The sequence below is a fragment of the Marmota flaviventris genome, chromosome 12, assembly GCF_047511675.1.
Source record: "Marmota flaviventris isolate mMarFla1 chromosome 12, mMarFla1.hap1, whole genome shotgun sequence".
Lineage (NCBI taxonomy): Eukaryota > Metazoa > Chordata > Mammalia > Rodentia > Sciuridae > Marmota > Marmota flaviventris.
The window spans coordinates 54240974-54265644 of NC_092509.1; the positions used below are offsets into that span (position 1 = coordinate 54240974).

A 24671-nucleotide genomic window follows, 5' to 3' on the forward strand; every position below is an offset into this window, starting at 1 on the left:
CGGGCCGCGTCGCTCACCCAGGATTCCAAGCCTCCCCCACCCTGCCTGGAAGCCGGGAGCCGGAGGTGGTTCGCCAGCCTGCCGCCTCCCACGCTCCCGGCCCTGCGAGCTGGTTGCCGGACATGGAAGATAGCGTAATCCGTCCGATTGAACAAAAAAGGTGGCAGCCGAGGCGCCGGCACGGCCTCTGCGTAGCATTAAGAACATTCCCTAAAATGGCGGCCGGCGCGCGGGGGCGGGCGGGAGCCAGCGGGCGGGGCGCGGCTGGCCTGGCTTCCGCTCCTGAGGCCTTGGGCGGACGCAAGGTGGGGCTGGAGGAGCCAACTGGTCCCCATGGCGGCCGTGCCGGAGCAGGGCGAGTCCGGGAAGGGGAAGGTAACGCGGGGGTGGCGGGGCGCACGATCTCAGAAGGGAGAGTGGGGCGGGAAGCGCGTAAGGACCCGGCGTCCTGAGTTTCCTAGGCTTGGAGCACGGGTCCCCAGTTTCTCCACCAGGCGAATGCAAGAAACCATCATAACTATTACTAGTCCTCTCCCGCGCTTAGTGGCCTGGACAACCCTGTCCTAAACGAGGGGAAAGCGATCAGCAATATTAATGATTTGCAGGTTGTTATGAAACAGCCAATACTGAATCCTTTGACAAAATTTTGCTGACGAGGACATTACATTGAATTTTGCTTGTTGCGAGATGAAAATGCTCCGAGGACAGGTACCTTGCCTTAAATGTGGCATTCTACACATTAAACAGATTCAGTAAATGTTAAGGAATGAAAACTTGGCTATATTCCGGTTATGTCCAGAGCAGAAAGGTCAGATGAAGGGGGCGGCGGGGGGATTCCCATTAGCTTTCTTTGGACCACATGGCAGAGTGCAACGTAGTGGTGTAACTAATAGCCTGCCTAACCTGCATCCCTGTTTCTTGGCGCTCTCCCCTATTTAGTCCACTACCACGGTTGTTTGCAAGAGCTTTCCGTAGTATAAACTATACAGTTTCAGCCTATTTAAAATCCAGTCCTAATCGCCCATTTCTTTCAGCGTAAAATCCAAATTCTTGGTGTAGTAAAGCTGAATTAGGTTCTCTGTCGCCTTCGAACGGTCTCATGAGACTCCCCAAAAGCAGACTGAGGTGTTTCCCTATCTGGCATTTTGTACGTAGCTTCACCATTACAGTATTTTTGAGTGTCTCAAAAAGTTGCCCAGACGGGTCTCCGATTTTTGATCTCCTAGTTCAGTCTCCCTAGTAGCTTGTGTTAAAAGGTATGCATGGTGCCTTGCTGACTGATGTACAGAGGTAATAAGAATGAAGGGAGAAAGTGGTAAGTATGGACCTATTTATTTGACTCACGAGTAGCAAAACAAGTTGTAGTCAGTGAATGAAAGGTGGCTATAGACCTTAACCTCAATATCGCCAGATTTATGGGTGGTGGGGTATACCCCACAAATTGCTCATGAGAAAAGTAATACCTATCTAAATTCATCAGAGATGATGAAAATTATGTAATAAGCTGTGTCTGAATAACAGCCCAGGAAGTCAGAAAAGGAAGCCTGCAGTTATTTTTTTTAAAGGATATGTCAGTGATTGTTCCAGTACAACCCAGGGAAAATAACTATTTATTAGAATTAGCAAACCTAAGGTAAAACCTAGAGTTCCCCTTTAAATTTTACTCATTATTGTCCTTCAAGAAATTTGAAAATGTAAAATTTGGTAGTTATTCACAAAAAGTGAAGTGTGAATTCAAGAAGTCAAACAATATTTACAATGTTACCTACACTATCTGGCATCAAACTTATATAGTAGGGATATGGTCTTCATCAAAACAGGCCAAGTCCCTATCCTTAATGGAGCTCACTTTCTAGTAGGGGAATCCAACAATAAGAATTTCATTTACTGAGTCAACCATGTAAAGACCCAAGAGAAATGCAGTGTGTATTAGGTTTGTAGAGAAATGTCAAGGCTAGTATGCCTAGAGTGGAGGACAAGAGACTAGAAAACAGAAGCAAGCAGGTATGAGATCACATGGAGGCCTTTGTAGTAGTGGTAAGGAGTATGTACTATACTGAGCATATTCAGAAGCCATGAAGAGTTAGGAGAATGATATAGTCACACATTTTTAGAGTGATGGCAGAGAGACCTAAGATACTGTTGATAGATGTTAGTTTGGTAATATACTAAAAGTTGAGAACTAGTAGGTTCAGCACATATTTTGAACTTGCAAATACATTGTACATGGATTTGAAGATGAAAGGATGATTCTTTTTTTGGCTGGAAAATTATTTGAGTAGAGATGTCATTAAGAGAAAGGTTTTGGGGCTGGGGTTGTGGCTCAGTGGTAGAGTGCTCACTTAGCATACATGAGGCACTGGGTTCGATCCTCAGTACCACATAAAAGGTTTTGAGATGGAAAGTCCCGTTTTATGGAAATATTAAGATCAAGATTGAGATAAGAGGTATCAGTAGGCAGAGTCTCTTTCCAGAAAAGGGCAGCACTTCCAACATTTAAGGTCTGTAGAGACAAACAAAGCTGCTAGGACTGCCCAGGAGACATTACTGTATTCAGAACCAAGTTAAATTATTTAAAAACAAAATGACTATCTGTTCCACATCTGATAAGATGGATGCTGCAAAGTGGGTATCCTTGGAGTACAGGTGATAAATGCTTCACAGGCCAAAAACCTAAGAGTCATCCTTGCTTAATCTTTTTTTTTAAATTCATGTCCAGTGTATCAGCAAAGAACGTAAGGTTTCTAAGTGGAGAAGTACACCAAGGTAACTCAAGTAGTTTTGCTGGGAAACAAGAAAATTTTGTTATCATGATTATAATAGAAAAATCTCATGCACATGAGGACAAAAAAGTTCTTGTGTAGGCAGAAGGGAATCAGGTGCACAAGTATTGAAGATTAGTTCTAGATCACCTTTGCAACAAGAGGAAAAAAACATGGGCACAAATGTAGGTCCAATTTGATCTGAAAATCTCTAGAGCGTCCAGTAGTTCCAAAGTGAACTGATAAATAAAGTTTATTTTTCAGTTTTCGGTGGACACGTCTTTGTATGTGGTGCTGAGGATCGAACCCGGGCCACACGCATGCCAGGCGAGCGCGCTACCGCTTGAGCCACATCCCTAGCCCCTGATAAACTCTTTAATAAAATCTAAGCTTTTAATGCTGGGGCTGAGCAGTAGTGCACTTGCCTGGCATATTATGAGGCACTGGGTTCAATTCTCAGCACCACAAATAAATAAAGGTCTATCAACAACTTAAAAAAAAAAAAAAAGCTTTTAATATATCACTGCAGTTGTAGCTCAGTGGTAGAGCGTAGCATGCATGAGTTCAATCTGTGAGTTTAAAAAATTCACTGATCAGACAATGACATTTTAAAAAATTAGTTTAGCCAGACGTGGTTGTGAACAACTAAGCTGGGAGTGGACTGAGACAGGAGGATTAAGTTGAGTTCAAAGCCAGCCCCAGTCAAACCCCTGATAACAAAGTAAGTCCTTGAACATCTTTCCCTTTTTTTTTTTTTTTTGGGGGGGGGGGGGTACTGGAAATTGAACTCAGGGTTGCTTTTGCTTAACCATTGAAACACATCCCAACCCCTCTTTATTTTGGAACAGTCTGTAAGTTGTTGAAGCTGGCTTTGAACTTGCCATCTTGCCTGACACCCAGCCACAGAATGCATAAGATTTTCATAGTGACTTGGAAAATGCTTCTCCTAAAGTCTTTTGCTTTCATTTATCAAAGGGTTAAAAGAGCAGAAGTGACACAGGCCTCGGGGTCAGACTTCCATCACATTTACCTGAAGCCACGTTGTGATATTATGAGCCTGCCAGTAATGACCCCTACCCCTAAATTACCGATTAGTTAGATTTGAGCTCAAGTTCACAGTATTGACACTTTAGACCAGTTTTGTTGAGGGTGGAGCTCAAGAACTATCATGTTTCTCTGATAACTCTTAACTTGTTTTCAAGCCAAGATTATTCCATTATGGACATTCCAGCAGCTCAGGAAGCTGAGACAGGAGTATCCCAACTTAAAGGTCACCCTGGACAACTTGGTGAGACCCTGTCTCAGAAGATCAAAAGGGTTGGGGATATGGCTTAAGAGTTCAATTCCTGATACCAAAAAGGGGCACCCTTATGCTCCATGGTCCAACCCCAAATCTGAATCCAAGTATGAGGGCAGACTTTTAAAAGTTCAAGGTACCTAACTTATTTGGCAGGTATAATTTAGCACATTTACTTAAAAACTGAATAGAATATAAGAAAACTGAACAAATTCCAAAAAGGAATCCCAATAGGTGGCAATGGGGGGGTGGGGAGCTTAAAGGAACCTGTGCTTCGTATAAATTGGATGGGTATTAGCAACGCCCCCTCCCCCATCTTAATCTAATTCCTAGAGGAGTAGGCTTTTTGAGGGTAACATATCAACGTAACACATTAAATTTCCATAAACAAGTCTCTCTATGTGAAAATTCACTGCAGATCCTGTATTCATGTGAGAGTAGAGGGAAACAGGAGGTAAAAAAGGACAATCATCAAGAGTGTGCAATTTTTACTTTAATATGAACCAAGGCATTTTGTCTTTTCCAGCAGATTTGAGCCAAAGCAGCAAACATGGATGGAAATACAATTGTTATCATGACTTTGATTCCTGTCCTTTCCTTTATTATTTCATCCTACAGAATCTTCCCACAATGGCCCCACACCATATGAACCTGTTTTTTAAAAAGTCATGTGAAATGGACAGTGGCTGGCTTCCTTTAAAAAGCAATGTTACTGAAAATTATCATCTCTCATTTTGTAAGACTTTTTTGGGAGGTAGTAGACTGGGTTCTGAAACTCTAGATTTGTTTATAAGAAATGTCAGTTAAATTTAAATGTCTTGTCTCTCCCAAAAGCCCTAAAAGACAGAATTAGAGTGACAGACATCCCAGTTAAATATAAAACCAATGAATGGAGAAAAGCATTAACAAAAATTCAGCTCTCCAGATTCCCAATTTGTCCCATCACACCAAGATGATGTGATAGTACAGGCCCAGTGTACTCCCATGAAAGGTTGTTCTAACAATTGATATTCTTTTAGTTAACATCAAAGTCAGCATTGCTGTTTCCCAAGTTACATTGCTTTTATACTCAGTGAGATGAAAGTCAAGTTTAATAATTTCTGAGGGCCTTCTGGCCAAATTTTCAAGGTTTCCAAATTAAAAGACATAATCAAAGGCAATGTAAGCTGTACTATTCATTATAATCTTGCCAGGTCACCCTGGACTAAAACATTTTCTTGTTCAATCTAGGTTCTTTTCTATTTTATCCTAGCCCTTTAAGCTCCTAGGAATTTTAGATGTTGAAAACATTCCCTGTGCACGGGATTCGATATTATATGGTTCATTGGGATCTGTTGTGGCTGGACTTGGACATTTTTTGTTAACTAGTGAGTATATTTATTTCTCTGTATAAAAACATTTCTTTGAGCAGTTTTTCAAGATGGATTAACTATAGTCTATAAGGCATGCATGATGATTATATTCTAGTGGTGATGCTTATTTTTGACAGGTAGAATTAGAAGATCATGTGATGTTGGAGTGGGAGGATTTATCCTGGTGACTTTAGGATGCTGGTATGTTTCCTAAGTATTCCTGAAATTCCATGATTTTAATAGGTTACCTAAAATTCAAATGCACATTCAGAGAAATAGCGAAGATTCTGGAAGTCATTAAAGACTCTTTATTTTTAAGGGAAATCTGCCTTGCAAAACAATACTGCTTTTGCCTTTGCAAAAAAGCAATCTGTTAACTATCATCGTTTGTTGAATGCCTGAACAAATTTAATAAGGCCTCAACTATTCCCAGTGGTTTCTTCATGAGTATGTGTACAACTAGTATTCTGACTCCTAACTACCCAAAAACACTCCAAATTAGACTATTTGTAATTTTGTCTTGGGTAGTCACCTGTAAGCATTTTGAAATTGTGTTATATATAGTTAAATTCCTACAGAGATTTATCTTTTCTTACAAGGTTTCCCTGTAGGTATAATCATGCAAAGCAAAGAATCCAGGAAAGAATTGCCAGAGAAGGAATTAAAAACCAGATTTTATATGAAAGCACCCACCTTGATCCTCAAAGAAAACAAATCAGCAGCAGCAGCAGCAACTGAGCAACTCTGAGCGTAAAAATTCAAAACATCTCCCTCAAGTCAGTGTGAGCATTGGGACCAGCCACGTATTATGTACAATAAAACTCAAATAAATTATGTGTAAATTGCAGTCTTTTTCTTTACTTGCATGAAAACTTCCAATATAATCTGGCCCTTACCTACTGCCAACATGGTATTCCTAGGTCATGTGTTTTATATAGTAGGTGTAGTGGGTATATCACCTCTAAAACAGAATTTATTGGCAGTGTGTAAGTAACAAATTTAATGACACTAAGTCATAGAATCTTGGATTATAGACTTGCCTAAAAAAAACAAAACTCCCGATCTTCTCAACTGCTCATCACAATGCATACAGGGCTTTCACTTCTAAGTGAAATTTTTTAATTAGCACATGTTATATATGAAAATATTTCAGTTAAAAAAGCTGGTGTAGTGGAAAAAGAATAGCAGAATCATACATTTAGACAATCTGGTTAAAATCAGTGACCATTAAAAATCTATCCCCCAATATTTACTTATCCAGGAGAAGACTCCCTTTCTTATGGAATGAAGCTATTTCTGGTGTCAACATTACTTGTTAAGATGGATACAGTACATCTGTAGTCATAGCTATTCAGAAGAAAAAACAAGCCCAGGAATTTAAGACCAGCCTGCTCAACATGGCAAGACCCTGTCTGAGGAAAAATACCTATTTAAATAAACAGCTTGACAGTTTCTTTAAATACAAAAGAAACATGAGGGTGGTATGGAGGGGGAGACACCAGTGAACTCAGATGTCTTTAAAGTATTAGTTATCTTGTTCTACTTCTTTTTCAAAGGAAAGGTGTAATTACTTTAGTTCTGTTCAGAAAGATCTCCCTCCCCACCTTGTGGCTATCAAGGTTACAGTAGTTAGGGTGCAGAGGCTGTGTGATGTCAAACACATTCTGAGGAGGACCTGGATAATTAATAAAGGAAAGTTCCTGGAAAGGAGCTTGTAAAATCTGACCACTTCAATGCCTTTCTGATCTACCTCCATAAATCTGGCACAAACCAACATTCTACATTATTTGAACTGGCCATGACCAAATTGTTAAAAATTCAGTGATGAGTTCCCCATGTTTTAAGATGAGCACTAATCAGTAACCTGATATTTAACAAACTGGGTGGGCAGCTATTTATGCTCACAGCTTCAGTTTACTAACATAAATAACCTGTATAATTGGGCAGCTGGATTAAGTCAAGTCCTAGTTCTATCATACTTCAATTACATCTTACCCTGAAAGAGAAACCTCTCGATTGGTAAAATTTCCAAAGACTTCACCATTAAATAAGGTCAGTTCATTTTCACAGCAGAATGCCTGCACAAACTGGAGACCTGGATTAAAAACAAAGTTATAATAAAATATTTAATTTAGTTGAATTACTTTTAAAATGCCATTACATACATTTACATGATCATTTTTCTTCTTGAACTACTAAAATGTTACAAAATGGTCCTGACACTCCTACTTCAGTCAATAATCTTCAAATCCTAACTGAAGTTTTGCCAAATCTGTCACACTGACCATTACAAATTAATCCATGTCTCTAATCAGAAATTTTTCACTTTCAATGCCTTTCTGATCTACTTTTTTTTTTTCATTTGCTTACACCATCTGGGAATCATAGTCACTTTTTCCTTTAGCTTTTCACATATTTTGTGCTTTAATTCTTGCAGTAGGCACTTTCATTGGGTCACTGGTATGTGCTACAGTGTTTCCTATTACATTCCTAAAGTACATGGCACAAAAAAGTAAATGAACTAAGTGTTCACCAACGGGTAGGATTTAAGACTTATACCCGATCCATACTTTCACATACTGCAAATTTTATTAAACTCAAAACAACCTACCTTCCATGCCCATTTGGGAGCTTCCAGCGCACCTCCATTGCTCCGTAATTCCAAAATTTCACACTAGGTGATATAGCAGTGGGTACCAGCTAAATAGCTGATTAAAATAGAATTACAGTTATTAGTTTTGAAAATTTTTCATGGCTTATCTATTATACTTGCTTTGACACTTTCTAAGATATGATTTATGTGTTTCCCCCCTTCCCTCACCCCTCCTTTTGGCTGGACTGCTTGCTTTTCCATCTCAGTAAAAGGACCTCAGGGCTTTTAAATTAAGTTTTTCTCTTAACTTGTGATTTATGCTGAGTTCGGCAACAAGAAATCTTGACTACTCTAGAACCATTATTGTATTTGCAAGCATCTCTTTAGTCTACGTACCTCTAACTCCATCGCTGGTTTCCCTTTGCTTCGATTACATAATGCGAGGAGGTCTATATAATAAATTCAGGATTCCTGTTTATGCACTTTTCAGCAAAGAGCTAGGGATCAAATAGGGTTTGAATCCTTCTATTCCCAGATAAAAATCTGTGATGGGGTAAACTCACCCCTTTAAGTCATGTTAAAATATACACTATTCTTTGGGTAAAGCAGACCTTAATGAGGAAAGTAGAAAAATTAAAAACAATTGCTACAATTCTGTTTTATAATGGTCCTCTAGAATGAAATAACTTTTGGAAGCAACTTAAAAATTAGTCCAGTAATTAGCAGTTCAATGTGTCAATATATCCACTACCACCCAAATACTGGTATTTTTTACACAGCTTATTATGTACATTAAGTTCCATTTTTTAAATGCTTTAAAACTTTTTCTTAGTAAGGGAAAGCTGCTGGAACAAGAAAAATTACATTATGAGGACATTTTTTCAGAATTCCATTTTGAAGCTTATAATGTGAGCACTACAACGTGTTTCAAATATTTTTGAGTGCTTTTCAACCATTGCATTCACTTTATTCTTCTATTTTTCTAGAATAAGGATGACACTGAGTAGTCGTATCTCAAGATTATCAGATTATATTAATAGACGAAAGATTTCTTTTGTTCACTTTAAGTGTAGGTCAACCTAAAAAGTGGCATCTCTTCCACCATGTTTTTAGAAATTCTAATAAACCAGCTATCATATGGCACCCCCTTAGGGGATCTCAAAGTCATCATTTTCTGCATATACTGATTTCTTAAAGGATGAATTTCCATAGTAATGTTTCTTGCACTATACCATGAAGTCATGTGAAATAAAACGTGCCTTACCACATAAATTCAAAGCTCATTTTTGAAAAAAGTTTATTTTTTTATAGTTTTGTTTTTCCTCATGTAAACAGAAATGGTCATGAAACCTTGAGGTGCCTGCTCTTTAGAAGCCATTAGGTCAACTTTTTAGAGTAGAGCTGTTTTGCATTGAGCAAATCCTGATAGTGACATTGTTATCAGACCTGTATCCAAGTCCTCTCATTTCACCTAAAGACATTTTTCTGGAGAACATAGTGGAGAAAAATAATTTCCTCTAAGCTTATCAAGACTTTAATTTAAACTTCAGACTTACAACAGTATATTATATACTCTGGACTGGCATAATGAAAACTCATATCAAGTCTTCCCCATTTCTTCATCTTAAGTTCTAAATTTAGTTTTCTAAGCTGATTTTACATTTTGAAATATGAATTTATTATATCATTCATTATCCAAACAGGACCTCAAATCTGTTTTCCTAAAACTAGTATATTTGTGTATTTAGTATAAAAAGAACAAAGATTTGGGGAATCTAAGGACAGAAAAATATCCTAAACTTATTTCACATTTGAACTCTGGAAATAAACTGCTGCAAGTAGGGAGAATGTTATATAAAATAAGTTTAACAGAAGGAAAGGACTTGGGTCTTTGCATGTATTCCTGTAAACCTATGCAAGAGGACCATCAACTGCAAAGAGAATACCAAGTATTTCACTTCAGGTATTCAAGGGAGAAACTGGGAAATGTTATATAACCTGTACATCAAGGTTACCAGTTGCTCTTCCTCATCTTTTAATAAGTTTTATTTTAGGGTGATCCCAGAATCCTAACATAACAACTGTTAAATATACAAGCATCAATTAATTTGGAATACCTATTAGAATCACTGGAACACATTTAGTTGGGCCCTTTTACTCTTCCACACAGCACATTCACATGGACAGACTAAGGAAAAGGAGATGAAATTTAAATCAGCATTTTTTTCTTTATTATACTTTTCCAAAATAAAAAATAAAGTACGTTGGAACCTTTTATTATTGTACTTGTCCATGACTGTCTCTTAACTAGGTACCTTTAGAAACTGCCAAATAATTTCTGATCATTAAGTATTAATTTCGTCTTCTCTGTAGGCTTTAACACTATTTACATCACACTTTTGTATATTCTAGCCCTCTTTGTTGGTGGTGGTTTCATTTAAATTTTTTGGCTAATATCCATTTGTAGCAATGCTTCAAGTGCTTGCCACATACATTTTATTAGGCAAAACTGATTCTGTTTCCCATAGTACAATGAAATGGGACTGTCAAGAAAAAAAAAAAAAAAACACCACAAAAAAAGAGAAACAGTAACTTGGTAGATATCAGATGCTTTCAGCTTTTTAGCCTGCAATCCCTGAGTAACTTTCAGTACTGCATATTATCAAGCAGAACATGCTCATGATTATATCATCACCAAGCATGGTGATTTTAACAGTGCAACCTAGGAACTAAGCCTTTATAAGACATTTTTCCAGAGGCTAGCCTCATCTGTCATTACCTCATCTCTTTCAACTACAGTAAATTTTCTTGTACCCACAGATTAAGATGTTAAGCCAAAACCCCATACCTCAAATGTAGGCTGAATCTTGGCATGAAAAAGAAACCTTAGGTTTATATTCTAAAGGAAATTAGGCTATTATTAAGTTCCTTGCTCTAATAACTAAGTTATGCCAAAAGCTCACCTAACCAAGCAAGGATTACTGATGCCCTAACCTATCACTTATCTTCAGTGCTATTTTATCAACAATGGGAACCCCATAAGATACAAAGGGGTTTTATGATTCAAGGTTAGCTTTATTAATATAATCCTTTCAATCTCCAACCTATATAGATCTAAATAAATAAGTTCCTAGAGAAATGAGTCAAACTTAAATCACCTATATTTTTAGCCAAGGAGCAAAGATGTGAAAATGTTCTTAATGTTAAGTGCCAAACTACTTCTGTTATTTCCCATGGTCCTGTTTTGCACAATCTGAGACTGATGTGTTAACACCAAATAAACTAGTATATACTTAGCAAAAGGGTAGCTGGTGACCTCTAGCTTTAATGTTTGTCTACCCAATATTAAGGGATGAATATTACTTCAGAAAGTACTACAGTTCACTTCTAAGTTCTCAAAGGGCTTATTTTTAATACCAAGGTTAAAACAAAGGTGACTCCAGTACTAGTTTGATGCATAGTGTTTTTAATGCTTCTCTTACAAAGGTACCTGTTAATAGTGCCAGTATTAAGCAAAAAAAAACTGAGTATTAAAAAGTAAAAAAAAAAAAGCAGTAGCCTGGCTAAATCTATTTTTTTTTAATATAAAAACTTAGGAGGAATGACAACTGTGCCTCTCCCCAATCCAAGCTAAAAGTCATCCACATATGAAGAGTACTGCAGTTCTACTGAGCTAATTTTAGGTAAACTTAGGCAATTCATAATTTAATTAGTTTTTATTGCCAATAGAAATTACTAACGGTTCCTTTATAATTTATGCTTAGGTGAGTTCCAGTGCATAGGTATTATAATGTATTGCCAACCCTTAACATATATATCCTTGCTTTTATTACTAAAAACATTAAAACTTAAACCCAGTTTTTCAAGATCTACCTCAATCAATCTCAGTTGCAGAATTATGGACTTTTAGACTCAAACAAACCATCTCAAAAACTTTACAGGAAAAAAAAAAAAAAAAAACTCCAGAAACAATACTGCATTATCTTCCCAGAGGAAACATCTGATAGGAGACTAGGGAGTGACTAACTGAATTATTCTTGGGTACAAGTTTCATTCTCTTTTAGAAAACAAGATTGTAATTATATATGGAAAAGTTGTTTAAAACTCATTCTAGTTTTGACAAAAAAAAAATCTCAGTTCTACAATTAAGTCTTTATCCAAGTGTATGCCAATAAGCTTAAAAGGTGCTATACTTTGTTTTTGTGCAATGGAGCCAATTAAACAACGTCCTGAGATAAAAACGTGTTAAGTTTACAGAACTTTATAGACAATGTTATCCAATTCACCTAACTAACAAATCTTTAAGGTGTATCCATGAATATAAAATACCCAGATGAAAAAAATTCTCAAAATACTACTAACGACGTTTCTTTAAAAAAAAAAAAAATTCTTTCAAATTTTTTAAGACTGCTCCCTTGTCATTTGCCGTTGAAATCTTCCATTATAGGATTTTATTTTGCTGTCTGGACACAAGGCCACTAAGGCTGTAAGTTGGTCACTGCCCTTGTAAAGGTCAGAGCCAGAGCCCTTCAAAGGCTAGACACGATTATATAACCTACCAAGGAAATCTATGCTGACAGTTGTTTTCTATCTTGCATTATTGGTTTTTCTTTTTCCCTATAAATGTCTATATTTTTGTAGTACCAGTTTATGAACATTTTTTTAAGGGTTCTGGGATGGAACCTAGGACCCTGCACATGCAAGACAAGTGCTCTATTCCACTGAGCTGTTTCCCCACCCCCTGCATTTTTGGCTCAACACATTACTGTCTAAGAGCTGCAAAACTTGCTACATAAAAGCACTCCTTGAACCAAAAGCAAGGTCAAGCTTTCCCCCAAGTCAGGATTTGTTCAGAACTAAGTGTTGTTTGAGGTTTTTTATTTTTTGTATTGCCATGGGTTGGGCGCAGGAACTAGGAGGGGTGAAGGACAAAGTCTTATATCTGCCAAAACTTGACATTTCTTGAAATTAACTTACCTATTTTCCTCCCCTTTGCTTGCCTAGTTGGTACATCCCCTTTTCCAAATTTAACTACTAAGATTATTTTTCATACAAGTATAAACAACCCTAATCATGAAATTGCTTCTTAGAAGTTTAACACATATCCAGACAGCATTTTTTTCTCCCATCTGTCCCTACTCCTTCCTAAATTTTGGAGCTATGGTGGCCTGCCTAGTATTATCTGACCATTTTTTCTTGCTGCGGATATTAATTTAGGCAATTTAATTACAAGGTATACTCAAGACTTTTTGAAAGGCACAAATAAACTGTAGGACACCTAAACTGATGAGCATTAAAGTTGGAATCTTCCTCATTGATTAAGTATATGCAATCTTCCTTCACAATGTATATTGAAAAGTTAACTCGTGCCAGTGATTGCTAGCAGTAATTGCTAAAAATACAAAAACCTACTTCATATTGTTAATTATCTCTATTGTGATCAAACCTTTATCCCAAAAATTTCAAGTGAACCTACATCACCATCTAAAAACTAACTTGTACCAAAAAAATCTCTAGGAGTATGAAATGAAGTTTAAAAATCTGATTTTACAGTGGCTAAAACAAAATCCTAAACACTCAAATATAGCAAACCTGAACTTACCAGAAACAGCCTAAAACACAAAAATAAAAAATAAAACTACACTGAAGTCAAATTTTAGTTCTACAGTTTGACTCCTGATTCCTCACTTCACAGTGAGGGTCCTTTAGAAGATTAAGTGTTCTGTGCAAACCCAATAAAATTACAATTAGGGGATCTAATGTTATCACATAGCTACAGTTAAGTTAGCAGTGTTGTGTAGTAGTGAAATCAACAACTGGCTTACATGATGGCTTCTAAAAGCAACTGTTCCTGGAGTTTCATGTATCATAAATATGTATATAAAATTATCAGTTGAGGACAGCCGTTAGCATTTCATAAAGATGATACAGTGAGCGTTAACTTCTCCCAGCCAGTACCTTTTCCCCTCATTAAATGTTAAAAGCCGTCTGGGGGGGAGGGGAAGGGAAGAATTCAAACTTTACTTCATATTATCAATCATCAGTACACATTTAAGTTTTTAAAACCTAAATGTTCCAAGTACAGAGTAAAGAATAAGCTGTCCAGAAAGCACACACTTAAAATTTCTCCTCTTGGGAGTTGTATAAAGGGATTTTGAACCTTGATGGCGAGAATCCCAAAACAAGAGTAAAATGAATTCTTTTTATTGCAAACAAACGTCTAAATTAATTTCTCCACCCACTTTCTTTAGAAAGAAAAAGAAATCAGCAGGCTAAGGAGATACCCATTCAAGAACTGACATGATTAAAAATTAAGATATAAATGGGTGACTCACAATTTCATTAGCTTACAAAGATGGTGGAGTTAACTACTACAAGCACACTAGTTATACAGTATTTTGTGGGAGAAGGGCATACAGACATAGCTAACTTCATATAGATCCCATTAGACAACTGGATTTACAACAAGTTTTTTAATAAGAAATGGGCAAAGCCAGCTTTCTTTTCAGAATCAAAATGCAGAACAAATGGAAAAATTATGGTATTTTAACCTTCACAAGTTTGAGCCTCCACAAATAATGCAACCAAGTTTTACATTTTTAACAGCCCTTCTACATACACTCCATCTTCTCCATGTTGGTTTCAAGTTTTAGCTTCATTCCCAATTATGCCAATTCCATTGTCATTTAAACTGAAAAAGCCTTCCCAGTCTTTATTGGAAATTACTATTTAGCTTATCCCCTCCACTACTACCCAGCAAACTAGAGAGAGGATGGAGTGTAATATTGAGCAGTACAGAGTCTTAATGCAATTCATGAGGACCACTTAGTCCTTACATGAATCTGGTTGCTAACATTTCTATTATATTGTGACAATGACTCCCGACTGTTATTCTCTGTGAGAAATAGGGGAGTAAATTCTTAATAAAAGACACCAGGTACAAAGCAACATTTTACTTTTGTTGTGATAAAAAAAAAAGTCACATTTTACAGATAAAATGTAGAACCCTGAAATACTGACACATTCTCTTATCGTGCACAATGCTGAGGTTCTCTTACGATTCACTTTAAAACTGCAATTAAAAATGTACAAAAAAGAAAAGAAAAAAAAAATCAACCCACAAAGCTTCTAAAAAAGGAACCCGCAGGCACTTCCTCTTGTGGAATGTTTAAAAAGTTAGCCTACTAAAGAAAACAGTCGACTTCTTGTGAAGGTTTTGGAGAAATATGTATCAGTTCGTTTTATTTGGGTATTCAATAATATCCTTGGTGATAATGCTGACTCCATGGCTTCTGACCCCAGAATTGCTGTAAGAGAAAATTTTTTTTTTAAAGAAAAAACATCAATAAGCCACTCAAATTGCTTTTAGGAAATGACAATGAATCTAATTCAGAGTAAATGCTGGAAATAAATTATACTTGTCATACCTCTGATTTCTATCAAACCAGATTTAGTTTTATTATCCCATTATTTATCAATACACATTACAAAAAGAAACACATCATGACTTGGTTAGTTTACACAATTAATGCTAGCAAAGAACTGTATATTAAAATATTACTTCGTTAAAAATAGTAAGTTATGGCAAACTCAAACCTATTTATGGACTACAACACAATTCATACCTTGCCTTATTAAGGTTTACAAACACTTCAATCCCTGGACAAGATCTTTTCGAGACTGATTTTTACTCAAAATACAATTAATGTACATAATCATGTAAGAAATTACTTACACCCTGCTGCCACTGGTTGTAGCCCTGAGATTGATTTTTATAGCCACGATTGTTTCCTCGTCCTCTGAAGTTCTACAAAAAGGAAAAAAAATCTTTTAAGTCTTAACCAAGAATTTATCATGCCTGCAGGGATCGTGATTGGGAAGTGGGAGTGGGCACAAATGGACAACTTGCTAGACATTAATTTGGGGAAATAGCCCTAGGTACCCTTCTGCAGGTTTCTTATAGATTTTTAAATCTTTGTAAAAATCCACCTGTTTTTGCTACTTAGTATACCTGGAAAAACCAATAAATGAATTTGTTTTACCATTACAATATTAAATTTTTTCTCACATCAATGCAAACACACCATTTTCCTTAGTTGCTTATTGAGGTTCCTCAACATTATCCTATAATTTTACAGACTAAATTACAGACCATCAATGCCTGTTTATCATTACCTGGTTATAGTTCCCTCTGTTGGGCATTCCACCTCTGTTGTAGTTCCCTCTGTTTGAGTAGCCACCTCGGCCAGGAAAAACAGGGCCACGAGGGTATGGATAGCCAATTCCACCACTTCCGCCGCCACCACCACCTCTCTGTGGCATATTGCCCCGCCTATTATATCCACCACGATTCCCAGGAGCTAAAAGCAAGGAAGTAGGTACCCAGTTAGGCCTCTTCTGGCCCATTTCTTATTTTAGTTATAAATAAATATTTTAAGATAAAAGCATTAAAAGATAATTTTAAGCATTTACACAACCTAGTTTTGTTTAGAATCAAATCACACTAAAATTTTAAATTAGTTACTTTGATGGCAGCATAGATCAATGAGAAACAAACTTCTGTTTAAGTTACAGACCCAAGTTACAAGATTCTCCCACTTCAATCTTGAATTAAACACAATATTCAAATTTAACTTACCTCCCCCTCTGAAGTTTCCACCACGCATATTGAATCCTCCACGTCCTCTATGGCCACCACCTCTGTTAAACTGGTTCTTGCCACTCTTGTTTTTATTGCTCTTCTTTGAGCCAGTGTTTTGTTTCTTTTCTGGTGGAAGTGCCTTTTTGCTTTCTTCCTTATACTGTTCCAGAAGTTTTTGGGCTTCTTCCTTCTGAAGTTCAACATAGGTTATTTCATCAAAGCACTCAGCCACCTCTGGTAGAGTAAAGTTACCTGCCAAGAATAAAATCAAATTAAGTCAGAAACTCACGGGAAGTATCCATAATCCTAAAACTTTCTATTCCTGAATAGCTTAAAATTTTTAACAGATTACTATATCTACTCATGGTTTAGTGGTTTAATGAATTTTCTGAAAATAATTACAATGAGCCAAACACATTCATATTCCCAAGAGTTAATGGCAATTCCTCCAACAAAAGTACTTGCAAAATATTAATTTCTCAGATACAGATCACAAAATGAAACAAGACAGCAACAATAAAATTCAATTCCACACCTTTCATTTTAAGGACTGCATGTTCTGGTAGGTCTTTTCCCTCTACTTCTGCTTTCTTCTGTGTTCTCTGCTTGTAATCTTCATCTTTTGGACAAACTACAACAGCTTTTCGTTGGAAACCTGCAAACAGGCACATTTTTCTCCTCTGGGCAGCAGCAGATACATTTGTCTTGTAAAGGAAAAAAATAATAAGTTTATAACCTTAAACATTAATTCCATACCAAACCAAGTACCAGTTAACATTTTTTCAACTTCTAAGCTACAACTCACCTGATCCAGAATGAAATTTCGTTTCTTGCGGGCAGCAATCTCGATAAACTTTCCAAGACACTGTGGGGCTCTCTGCAACAGTGTGTTCAGTTTTCCAGTATCTGCCATTTGTTTTTTAAAACCTGCCACCTATTTTTAAAATTTAAAATTTTCATTTGAATTTGTGAATCAAGTCACGTGTGTTTAATACCAGCTTAGATCTATATGGGAAGCAACAAGTAACACTTTATAATTTAAATGTTTGAACACTGTACTTCCCTTATTGCTATCAAAAAGTAGTCCTTTTTATCATATTGTAAGACCACTGAATTCTTCTCATTGCTAAAAAATTTAAAAAAAAAAAATCTATGAAAAAGATGACTAAGCCTATCAACTACAATGCAATTTGCCTTACAGATTGAGAGCTAATTGAAGTAACCCAATAATTAATTTTGTTTTGCCCACCCCCTAATATATTAACAAAATACATTTTAAAAAGAGGGGGAGTTACACAGAATACCTTCAATGTCTTCTTAAATAAGTATTAAGGTTGTTTTTGTTTTGTTTTGTTTTTGTTTTTAAGTGCTAGGGATTGACAATAACCAAACCCTTGCACATTCTTGGCAAGGACTCTCACTGAGCTGCGGTCCACTATCCCCCTTTTTGGGCCTCCTTTAAATGCTGAAATCAGACCCAACATTTTTACTTACCATCATTTTATCCATAATGGTATTTGTACCAAGAATGTTGTATTTACCAGGATTTTCAGCTGCATGTTTAGTAACCCAGGTAGTTTTTCCAGCTCCTGGCAAGCCAATCATCATAACAACCTGCAAGTGGAAAAAATTTCATTTTTAAGTACATCCAAATTCTTTAGATGACACATCAAGATTTGTTCATGGAAAGTTTACTATTATCTATAAAGGCAAAAGAAAAATCATTGGCTGGGAGCAACAGGTATAACATATGAAAGCAAATAAAACACTTTTGTCAAACAAAAGCAATCTTCAAATGCCACATTTACAAAAAATAAAATGACTCACTTCACAATCTTTCTTCTCTTCAGGCCCCTTTGGTCCTCTAACTCGATCCTCTAGGGGGACATTCTGGATAAAAGTATAGTCTTCAGGTATTGGAAAATATGGCTTTTCCTTCTGACCAAAATTAAATTCAACTGCACAGTTATGGCAGAGAACATGCGGAAAGAGTGGTCGTCCAGCAAGAACTTCCTTACTAATTTTGAAGGCAACGCCAAGATCTTGTCCATTCTTGGCATAGGAGAGTTCTACTTCATCATTTTCAAAGTTCTGTTAAATAGAAGAAAAAAAATTTAACAGTTTGAATCTGCTTCCTACAATCTTTCCCAAAAAAAAAAAAAATCAAAATTCAAATAAGGAGTAAGCTTACCCTTAGAAAATATTTTTATAGGTTAAATGCTAAGAGCTTTTTGAACATTAGAATGAAACACATACAGAATCAAAAACATTGCCCCAGATGACGGATTAGATTTTTCAGGCCAATTTTATGTTTAATAATTTGTCAAAATGCTTCCTTAAAAATTTCCCTTACCTTTCCAGTTTTCAACTTCTACTAGTCTTTAACCCAAAACCAGTGCATGCATTTTTATCTATCATACTAAAAGCTGATCCAGACCTTAATTTTTTTAGAATTTCTAAACGATATTTTCACTTATATAACGAATTTTAGCAATAACTTACAGCAAAACATGTAATAACATCATTTTCATCAAACTTCTCTCCATAATCTTCTGTCTCACAGTTGCACGTTTTAATTCCTTTTAGAGAATACCCATACGAAAATTCTTCTTCACCTAAGAAAATAACTTGCATGAAACTGATGTTTTTTAAACAGTCCAAAGCCCCACTGTTTTTATTACTTAACATGTAGAGCACAAATAAGCTAACAATCTTCAACTTATCTACCAGAGCAAGCTTGAATATATACACATAAATACGGAGTAATGGATAAAATTTAACCATGTCCTACATTTTTTAAAAATCACTGAAAAGCCAAAATTCAGCTTGTCTGCCACATGCTAGCATTACCCATTTGTAAAATACTAACAGAATGTTTAACTATAGTTAGAAAGCCTTCTAAATCTTTAACTGAAATCAGACTCTAATCAGAGCCCTCAGTACTCAAATGGAAACTTTACCAAGCAACATTCCACTTGTAGTCAGTGACCAGCCAATTCGAACTTCATGAATGTCAATATCTTTTGTATATAAATGCCTTACAGGAATCTTCTCTGTAACCTGAAAAGTGAAATCATTAAACCAAACTGTAAATCAAGAAAGATAAACTCCTGAATCCTGACTTCTCTCACTTGGGGAGAAGACACCCGATTCTCCTTCTTTCCCTGCTCCCTATCCTTTATTTATAAGAACTTTAAAAGTGAGCACTTTTTAACTCAGAGCAAGAAAGGTTTCAATTAGCTAAAAGTTTTTTTAAAAATTTGTACTTTAAAATTTAGCCAGTTTTTAAAAAAATCCTCCGTAGCTTTTTCAGGTATGATTTAAAAAGCCAAGATGGTGGGGGGCACACCACAAAATTGCATTTACCTTCATCTCAAAGCAGACTTTGCCTTTTGACACACCATAAGATGCCCTTCCTCCAGCCCAAAGAAAAGCAAAACTCTCCATAGTAAGAGAAGAAGCACTGAGGCGATCTCTTGATATTTTAAAATGTAGATCACAATTATCTGTAATTATATAAAATACCAATTATTCCTTTGACGTCTAATATATGTATTTCTGCTATGTAGACAAAATTTGGTTAAGTTTTTACAAGTATTTTAATGCCGCATAAGTTTTTATATATCATGCTGTTCCAACTTTCAATTTAAACCCCACTCCCACCAAGTCACTTGTCAATTATGTACTAGAATAAACTTCCTATTAAATTAACCAAGGCTTAATGTGTTTTAAGCAAAATTGAGACAATGTGACAATACATACCTGCTCTGCTCTTTACCTTGATTTAGAGGCAAGCAGTAGAGGATAGCAGGAAATCAAAGTGAAGCATGCCAGAACCAGGTAGAATTTACCAGTGCCACAATAAAACTGAAGGGAGGCCACCGCCAATGTTTTAAAATAAAGAGTATGAGCTGTTGATCCTGCACTTTGTAACTTAACACCCCGGTTCCAGGTCCTTAATTCTTTTCTACAACTTGTGCATCAGACAGCCTGAACCCACTAACCTGGTCATCTAAAGGTTTACTACAGCAATTTAGGTCCCCTTGCAGAAGCTTTCCAGTTATAACAATTGGAGATTAACCACTTCCTGGATTATCCAAATCGTCTTTTACCTAGCTATCTTTGGGTCACTAGCTCATTAACATGTATTTTCTCAAGAGTTCTCCCTTGACAAGACAACTAACCTCAATTTAGAAAGCAGTTTTATTTAGTTTTAATTGATCAGAGTTTAATCTGATCAATTTAGAATTTAGAATTGATCAATCTGATCAGTTTAGAATTCTCCTTAAATAAGCTTTGTTCCTAAAATTTCTGATCATCATTGATATATAATTAAACAAATTGTGTCTACACCCATTATCACCCTTAATAAACTAATACTCCTGGTAATAGGCAATAAAAACCCAATTCCTATGCAATGACATTACCCCTTCTGAATCACTGCTTCAGCACCTTGCCAATTCCTACCAATTTTGTATTTAAGCAACTGAATTTGACATAAAACTTTCAATTCAACTACTTTGCAGTTTTAAGACTCAACTACCTGTAAGGGGTATTCAAAAAGAAATCAAGTTTCACACTTAACACAATCCACAATCGTACAAGGAAACATGAAAAATCTAAGCTTCAACTCCTCTTAGCTACCAGAACAGGTTATTACCTTACCTCCTCCTCCTCAATTTATTTCTACCCTTCATTCTATTAATCTCGAAGAGTTGTGCATTCTGACCAAACACTAAATCAATAATTTTTTTATAATTAAAAAATGCAAGTCTGACAGCCAAGGCCCACTTAAGAGGTTTGCAATACTTCCTCATACTCAATTGCAGCCCAACTGGGTAAAGTAGAAGTATTTACAGCGCTGCCATTGATACCATTCGCTGCTGAAGAAAGCTAGTGGCCCAGTGATAGCCCACTGCTGCTGCCCCAGGTCTTTGGAAGAAATCAACTTATGTTAAAGCAGCAGCTACTGAACTGGAATTGAGAACAAAAGAGCAGTTATTGAAAAAGTAATATTACAATCTTTTAGAATAGGGAATATACTTGTGTGCTAATGGGAAAAGTCATTAGTAAATATTTAACAAACCCAAATAGCTCACTTAATATAATTCCACACAAAAGAAATTATCGTAGAAGCCTTATAAGGACAGTGATAAGTAGTTTTACAATTTTCTGTTAGTCAAAAATTGGCATTAAGAATGAGTTTAAGTCATAAAATGTTATCAAATTGCTACAACCTATTAAATTATCAATGAAAGTGCAGTCGTACTAAACATTAAATACTACCAGAATCCAAAATAAAAACCATTATCTTCCTGCCTTTAGAAAACACTAACCTAAGCTTTCTTCACTTAAGTTCAACATTGTTTTCTAACATTTTGGAACCAAAAAAACCACTGTATTCAATAACTGGGGGGCAGGGGGGATAAGAGTATCAGCTTCACTTACAAGTATCAAGACAAACCACTGTGTCATCGAAGTGCTCATCTTCTTCTTCAACAGGTGGCTGAGGAGACTTGGCTCTGAAAGACAGAATTGTCTCCTGATATAGCTTTTCCTACCAAAGCATGAAGAATGGGTACAAGCCAAACTAGGTTCGTATCCTGTACCTGCTGTACTTGTTTTCTTCAATGTACTCAAAATATCCTCGGCCATGATCTTCTCGAGGTCTTTTAACACCTCTCTTTTTATCTCCGCCTTTCTGTTCTGTTTTGCCGTCTCCTATAACACACAACACTCTTTGAGATGCCAAGTGGCCAAAAAATTTCTTAAAAATAGAATCAAAACAATAACCCACCACCTTTTCTGTTTCAAGGCGCAGAAGTCCTCGACTTCACCCTGTTATTTTTTTTTAGGACCTTTTAATCGACGAACCAAATGTGAATTCAAAGAACAATCAGCTTGGAATTGAACTGGAGATTAGTGACGCAGTCTAAAGACGTTACTAATTTTACCAGTCTACTAGACAATTCGAGAAAGCCAAAGAAAAAGAGCGCGGCCCAAGCCCGGAGCCCACGTGCATCCCGACGAGAGTTCAGGAAGGGGGGAGGGGCCAAGCGGGGCTCGCGCGGCCCGCCCTCCCCTCCCCCACTCTACCCGGGCCCGCGCGCCCCGCCGCCGCATTGTACTGATCTTCCGCCCCACTCTCCGCGCCCGGCTCCTCCCGCCGGAAGTGACGTCACGTCGAGCCCCTGCGCTCCTTGCACAATACCGCGGCGAAGAGCCGCCAAAGCGCGCCCGCCCCGGGACCTCGGGCCTCTCCCCTCCCCCCGAGACATGTGCCCGCACCTCGCGCACGCAGCGCGGCGGCGCCACCGCGGGCCGACGGGGCTCCCCCCCCCCGTCCAGCGGCAGCTGCAGCTCCCCCCCGGCTCCCGAGCCACATAATGGAGGCACTGCCACCACCGTCACACCGAGCCCGAGGCCTCTCGCTTAATCCGGGATTCCCCATGCCCCTCCCCCACCGCGCAGCAGCCCCCGCCCGGGGCTCCCTCCCCCCTGCGGGGCTCCGGCTGGCCTGGGGCACGGTCCCCACCCCACGCGGGCCTCCCGCCGCGCGCAACGTACAACGCAGCACTCACCCGCCGCCGGAGCCCCGGGGCGACCGCCGCCTCCGCCGCCTTCCGCCTTCTTCTTACCTCCCGCCTGCTGCTGGCCCTGCCTCGCCCCGGGCGGCGCCACCGTCACCGCGAACAGCGAGGTGGGGCCGCTGCTCTTCCCCGCGGCCTCCTTGGCGGCCCCGCGCTGCTGTGGGGGCTGTTGCTGCGGCGTCGCCGGCGGTTGAGGCTGCTGCTCCCCGTGCCCGTTCTCGTCGCCCGCGCCTTCCTCCTCGTCTCCGAGCTCGTCCTCTCCTTCCTGGAAACCTTGATCGTCGCCGTTCTCGTCTTCCGAGGCGGCCTCCTCCTCCTCCATCGGGCCCGAGTCGGCCGCCCCCGCGGCCCCGTTCTCCTCCCCTAGCTCCATCTGGTCGCCGTCCAGCGCGGCAATCCCTTCTTCCTCCTCTTCCTCCTCCTCGTCGCCGCCAGCCGCGGCCTCCTGCTCCAGGCCTGCTCCCGAGCGCCCGGCGGAATCCCCGCCCAGGTCTAGGCTGCCGTTCCCGGGCTCCATGGCGGGGCGGCCGCCGGCCTCCTCGTCGTCCAGCGCGGCCTGGAGTCGATCCATGAGCTCGGCCTTGAGGCCCTTGTCGGAAAGGCGCCGCTTCTTGAGCTCCTCTTTCAGCTCCGACACCTTCAGCTTTTTAACATTAACAGGCGAGGAACTCATGGTGAGGGCCCCGATTCACCGATAGGTGCTAGTTCAACCTCGGCTCCGCTCCCTCGGCCACTGGTGGCGGCGGCTGCTCCTCGGCCCGGGCGGCAGCTGCGGCTGGAGATGGGTTCGTGCTGCAGAGCGGACCCGCCTGGTTGTCGAACGGCGCCAAATCCTTTCACCGAGTTCGCGAGGGAGACGCGGAGACTCGCCTGGCGCGAGCGAGCACGCAACGTCCTCTCGCAGGGGCGGCGCCGCGCACGTAATATAGCCGCCCCGCCCCCTACGTGACGAGACTCTGCGCCGGAGGAGAGCCGGAGCGCGCCCGCGCCCGGCCCCGCCCCTTCCCAGCCCTATTTCCCCGCCCCCACGCCGAGCCCGTCCGAGAGCGCGGCGCGGGCGGTACAGAGCGCTTCCAATTGGGACCCAGCAAATGGAGGAAAAGGAAACCGCCTTTCGGTTAAACCGATCCACTGCAAAAACTATTGGCCTTTCTTGTTCTTTAGTGGCAATACACCTTTTGCTTCTTGCTTTTCCTGCCAGGAGGCCGCTTTCTCCAAAAGCTTTCAGTCCTGAACTTGGCATTTTCAACTCGAATCCTTCACCTTCCATCTTAGATTTGCTTTTTTGTCTATTTTTCCAGCTATTCGTTTAATCTCCTTAAAAAGTCCACTTCTGACGTGCATAACACAAATTGGCAATTATTTTACGCAGGGAGTTTTTTCGTTTCCTTATTTAATATTCGGCTTAATTTTTCAAGTCCTGCCTTGCGAATTGT

General features: G+C 38.8%; 2 protein-coding genes across 6 annotated transcripts; one reads left to right on the forward strand and one right to left on the reverse strand.

Moving 5' to 3' along the window:
• The first annotated feature begins 269 nt into the window (after nt 1-269).
• Cox20 (cytochrome c oxidase assembly factor COX20) lies at nt 270-6258 on the forward strand. Of its 2 annotated transcripts, none has more exons than XM_027928548.3 (4): nt 270-375; nt 5312-5426; nt 5549-5612; nt 6023-6258. In XM_027928548.3, exons 1-4 carry the CDS (start codon nt 334-336, stop codon nt 6147-6149), a joined length of 348 nt encoding a protein of 115 aa, XP_027784349.1. In that variant the 5' UTR covers nt 270-333; the 3' UTR covers nt 6150-6258. The 2 variants fall into 2 exon arrangements, with proteins under 2 accessions (XP_027784349.1, XP_027784348.1); XM_027928547.2 differs by having other exon boundaries at nt 271-375; nt 6011-6258.
• Hnrnpu (heterogeneous nuclear ribonucleoprotein U) lies at nt 4533-24124 on the reverse strand. Of its 4 annotated transcripts, XR_011703955.1 has the most exons (16): nt 23227-24124; nt 22255-22366; nt 22094-22167; nt 20012-20151; nt 19606-19705; nt 19148-19260; nt 18473-18736; nt 18140-18259; nt 17451-17579; nt 17181-17349; nt 16643-16897; nt 16180-16364; nt 15740-15811; nt 10122-10192; nt 8023-8119; nt 4533-7506 (listed from the first exon to the last, which is right to left on the reverse strand). XR_011703955.1 is itself a non-coding variant. In XM_027928545.3 (14 exons), the coding sequence occupies exons 1-14, from the start codon at nt 23906-23908 to the stop codon at nt 15258-15260; spliced, it is 2469 nt and encodes an 822-aa protein (XP_027784346.1). In that variant the 5' UTR covers nt 23909-24123; the 3' UTR covers nt 14193-15257. The 4 variants fall into 4 exon arrangements, 2 of the variants coding, with proteins under 2 accessions (XP_027784346.1, XP_027784347.1); XR_011703954.1 differs by having other exon boundaries at nt 8023-10192; XM_027928545.3 differs by lacking the exons at nt 4533-7506; nt 8023-8119; nt 10122-10192 and adding an exon at nt 14193-15311 and having other exon boundaries at nt 23227-24123.
• Nucleotides 24125-24671: the final 547 nt, after the last annotated feature.

Coding starts and splice junctions, on each gene's coding strand:
- Cox20 (XM_027928547.2), top strand. CDS start 334: ATGGCGGCCGTGCCGGAGCAGGGCGAGTCCGGGAAGGGGAAG. Junction 5,427..5,548: donor TGGACATTTTTTGTTAACTA/GTGAGTATATTT, acceptor TATTTTTGACAG/GTAGAATTAGAAGATCATGT. Junction 5,613..6,010: donor CTGGTGACTTTAGGATGCTG/GTATGTTTCCTA, acceptor TTTTCTTACAAG/GTTTCCCTGTAGGTATAATC.
- Hnrnpu (XM_027928545.3), bottom strand. CDS start 23,908: ATGAGTTCCTCGCCTGTTAATGTTAAAAAGCTGAAGGTGTCGGAGCTG. Junction 18,260..18,472: donor AAGAGAAGAAAGATTGTGAA/GTGAGTCATTTT, acceptor TTCCACTTGCAG/GTTGTTATGATGATTGGCTT. Junction 16,365..16,642: donor TGGAAACTTCAGAGGGGGAG/GTAAGTTAAATT, acceptor CCTTGCTTTTAG/CTCCTGGGAATCGTGGTGGA.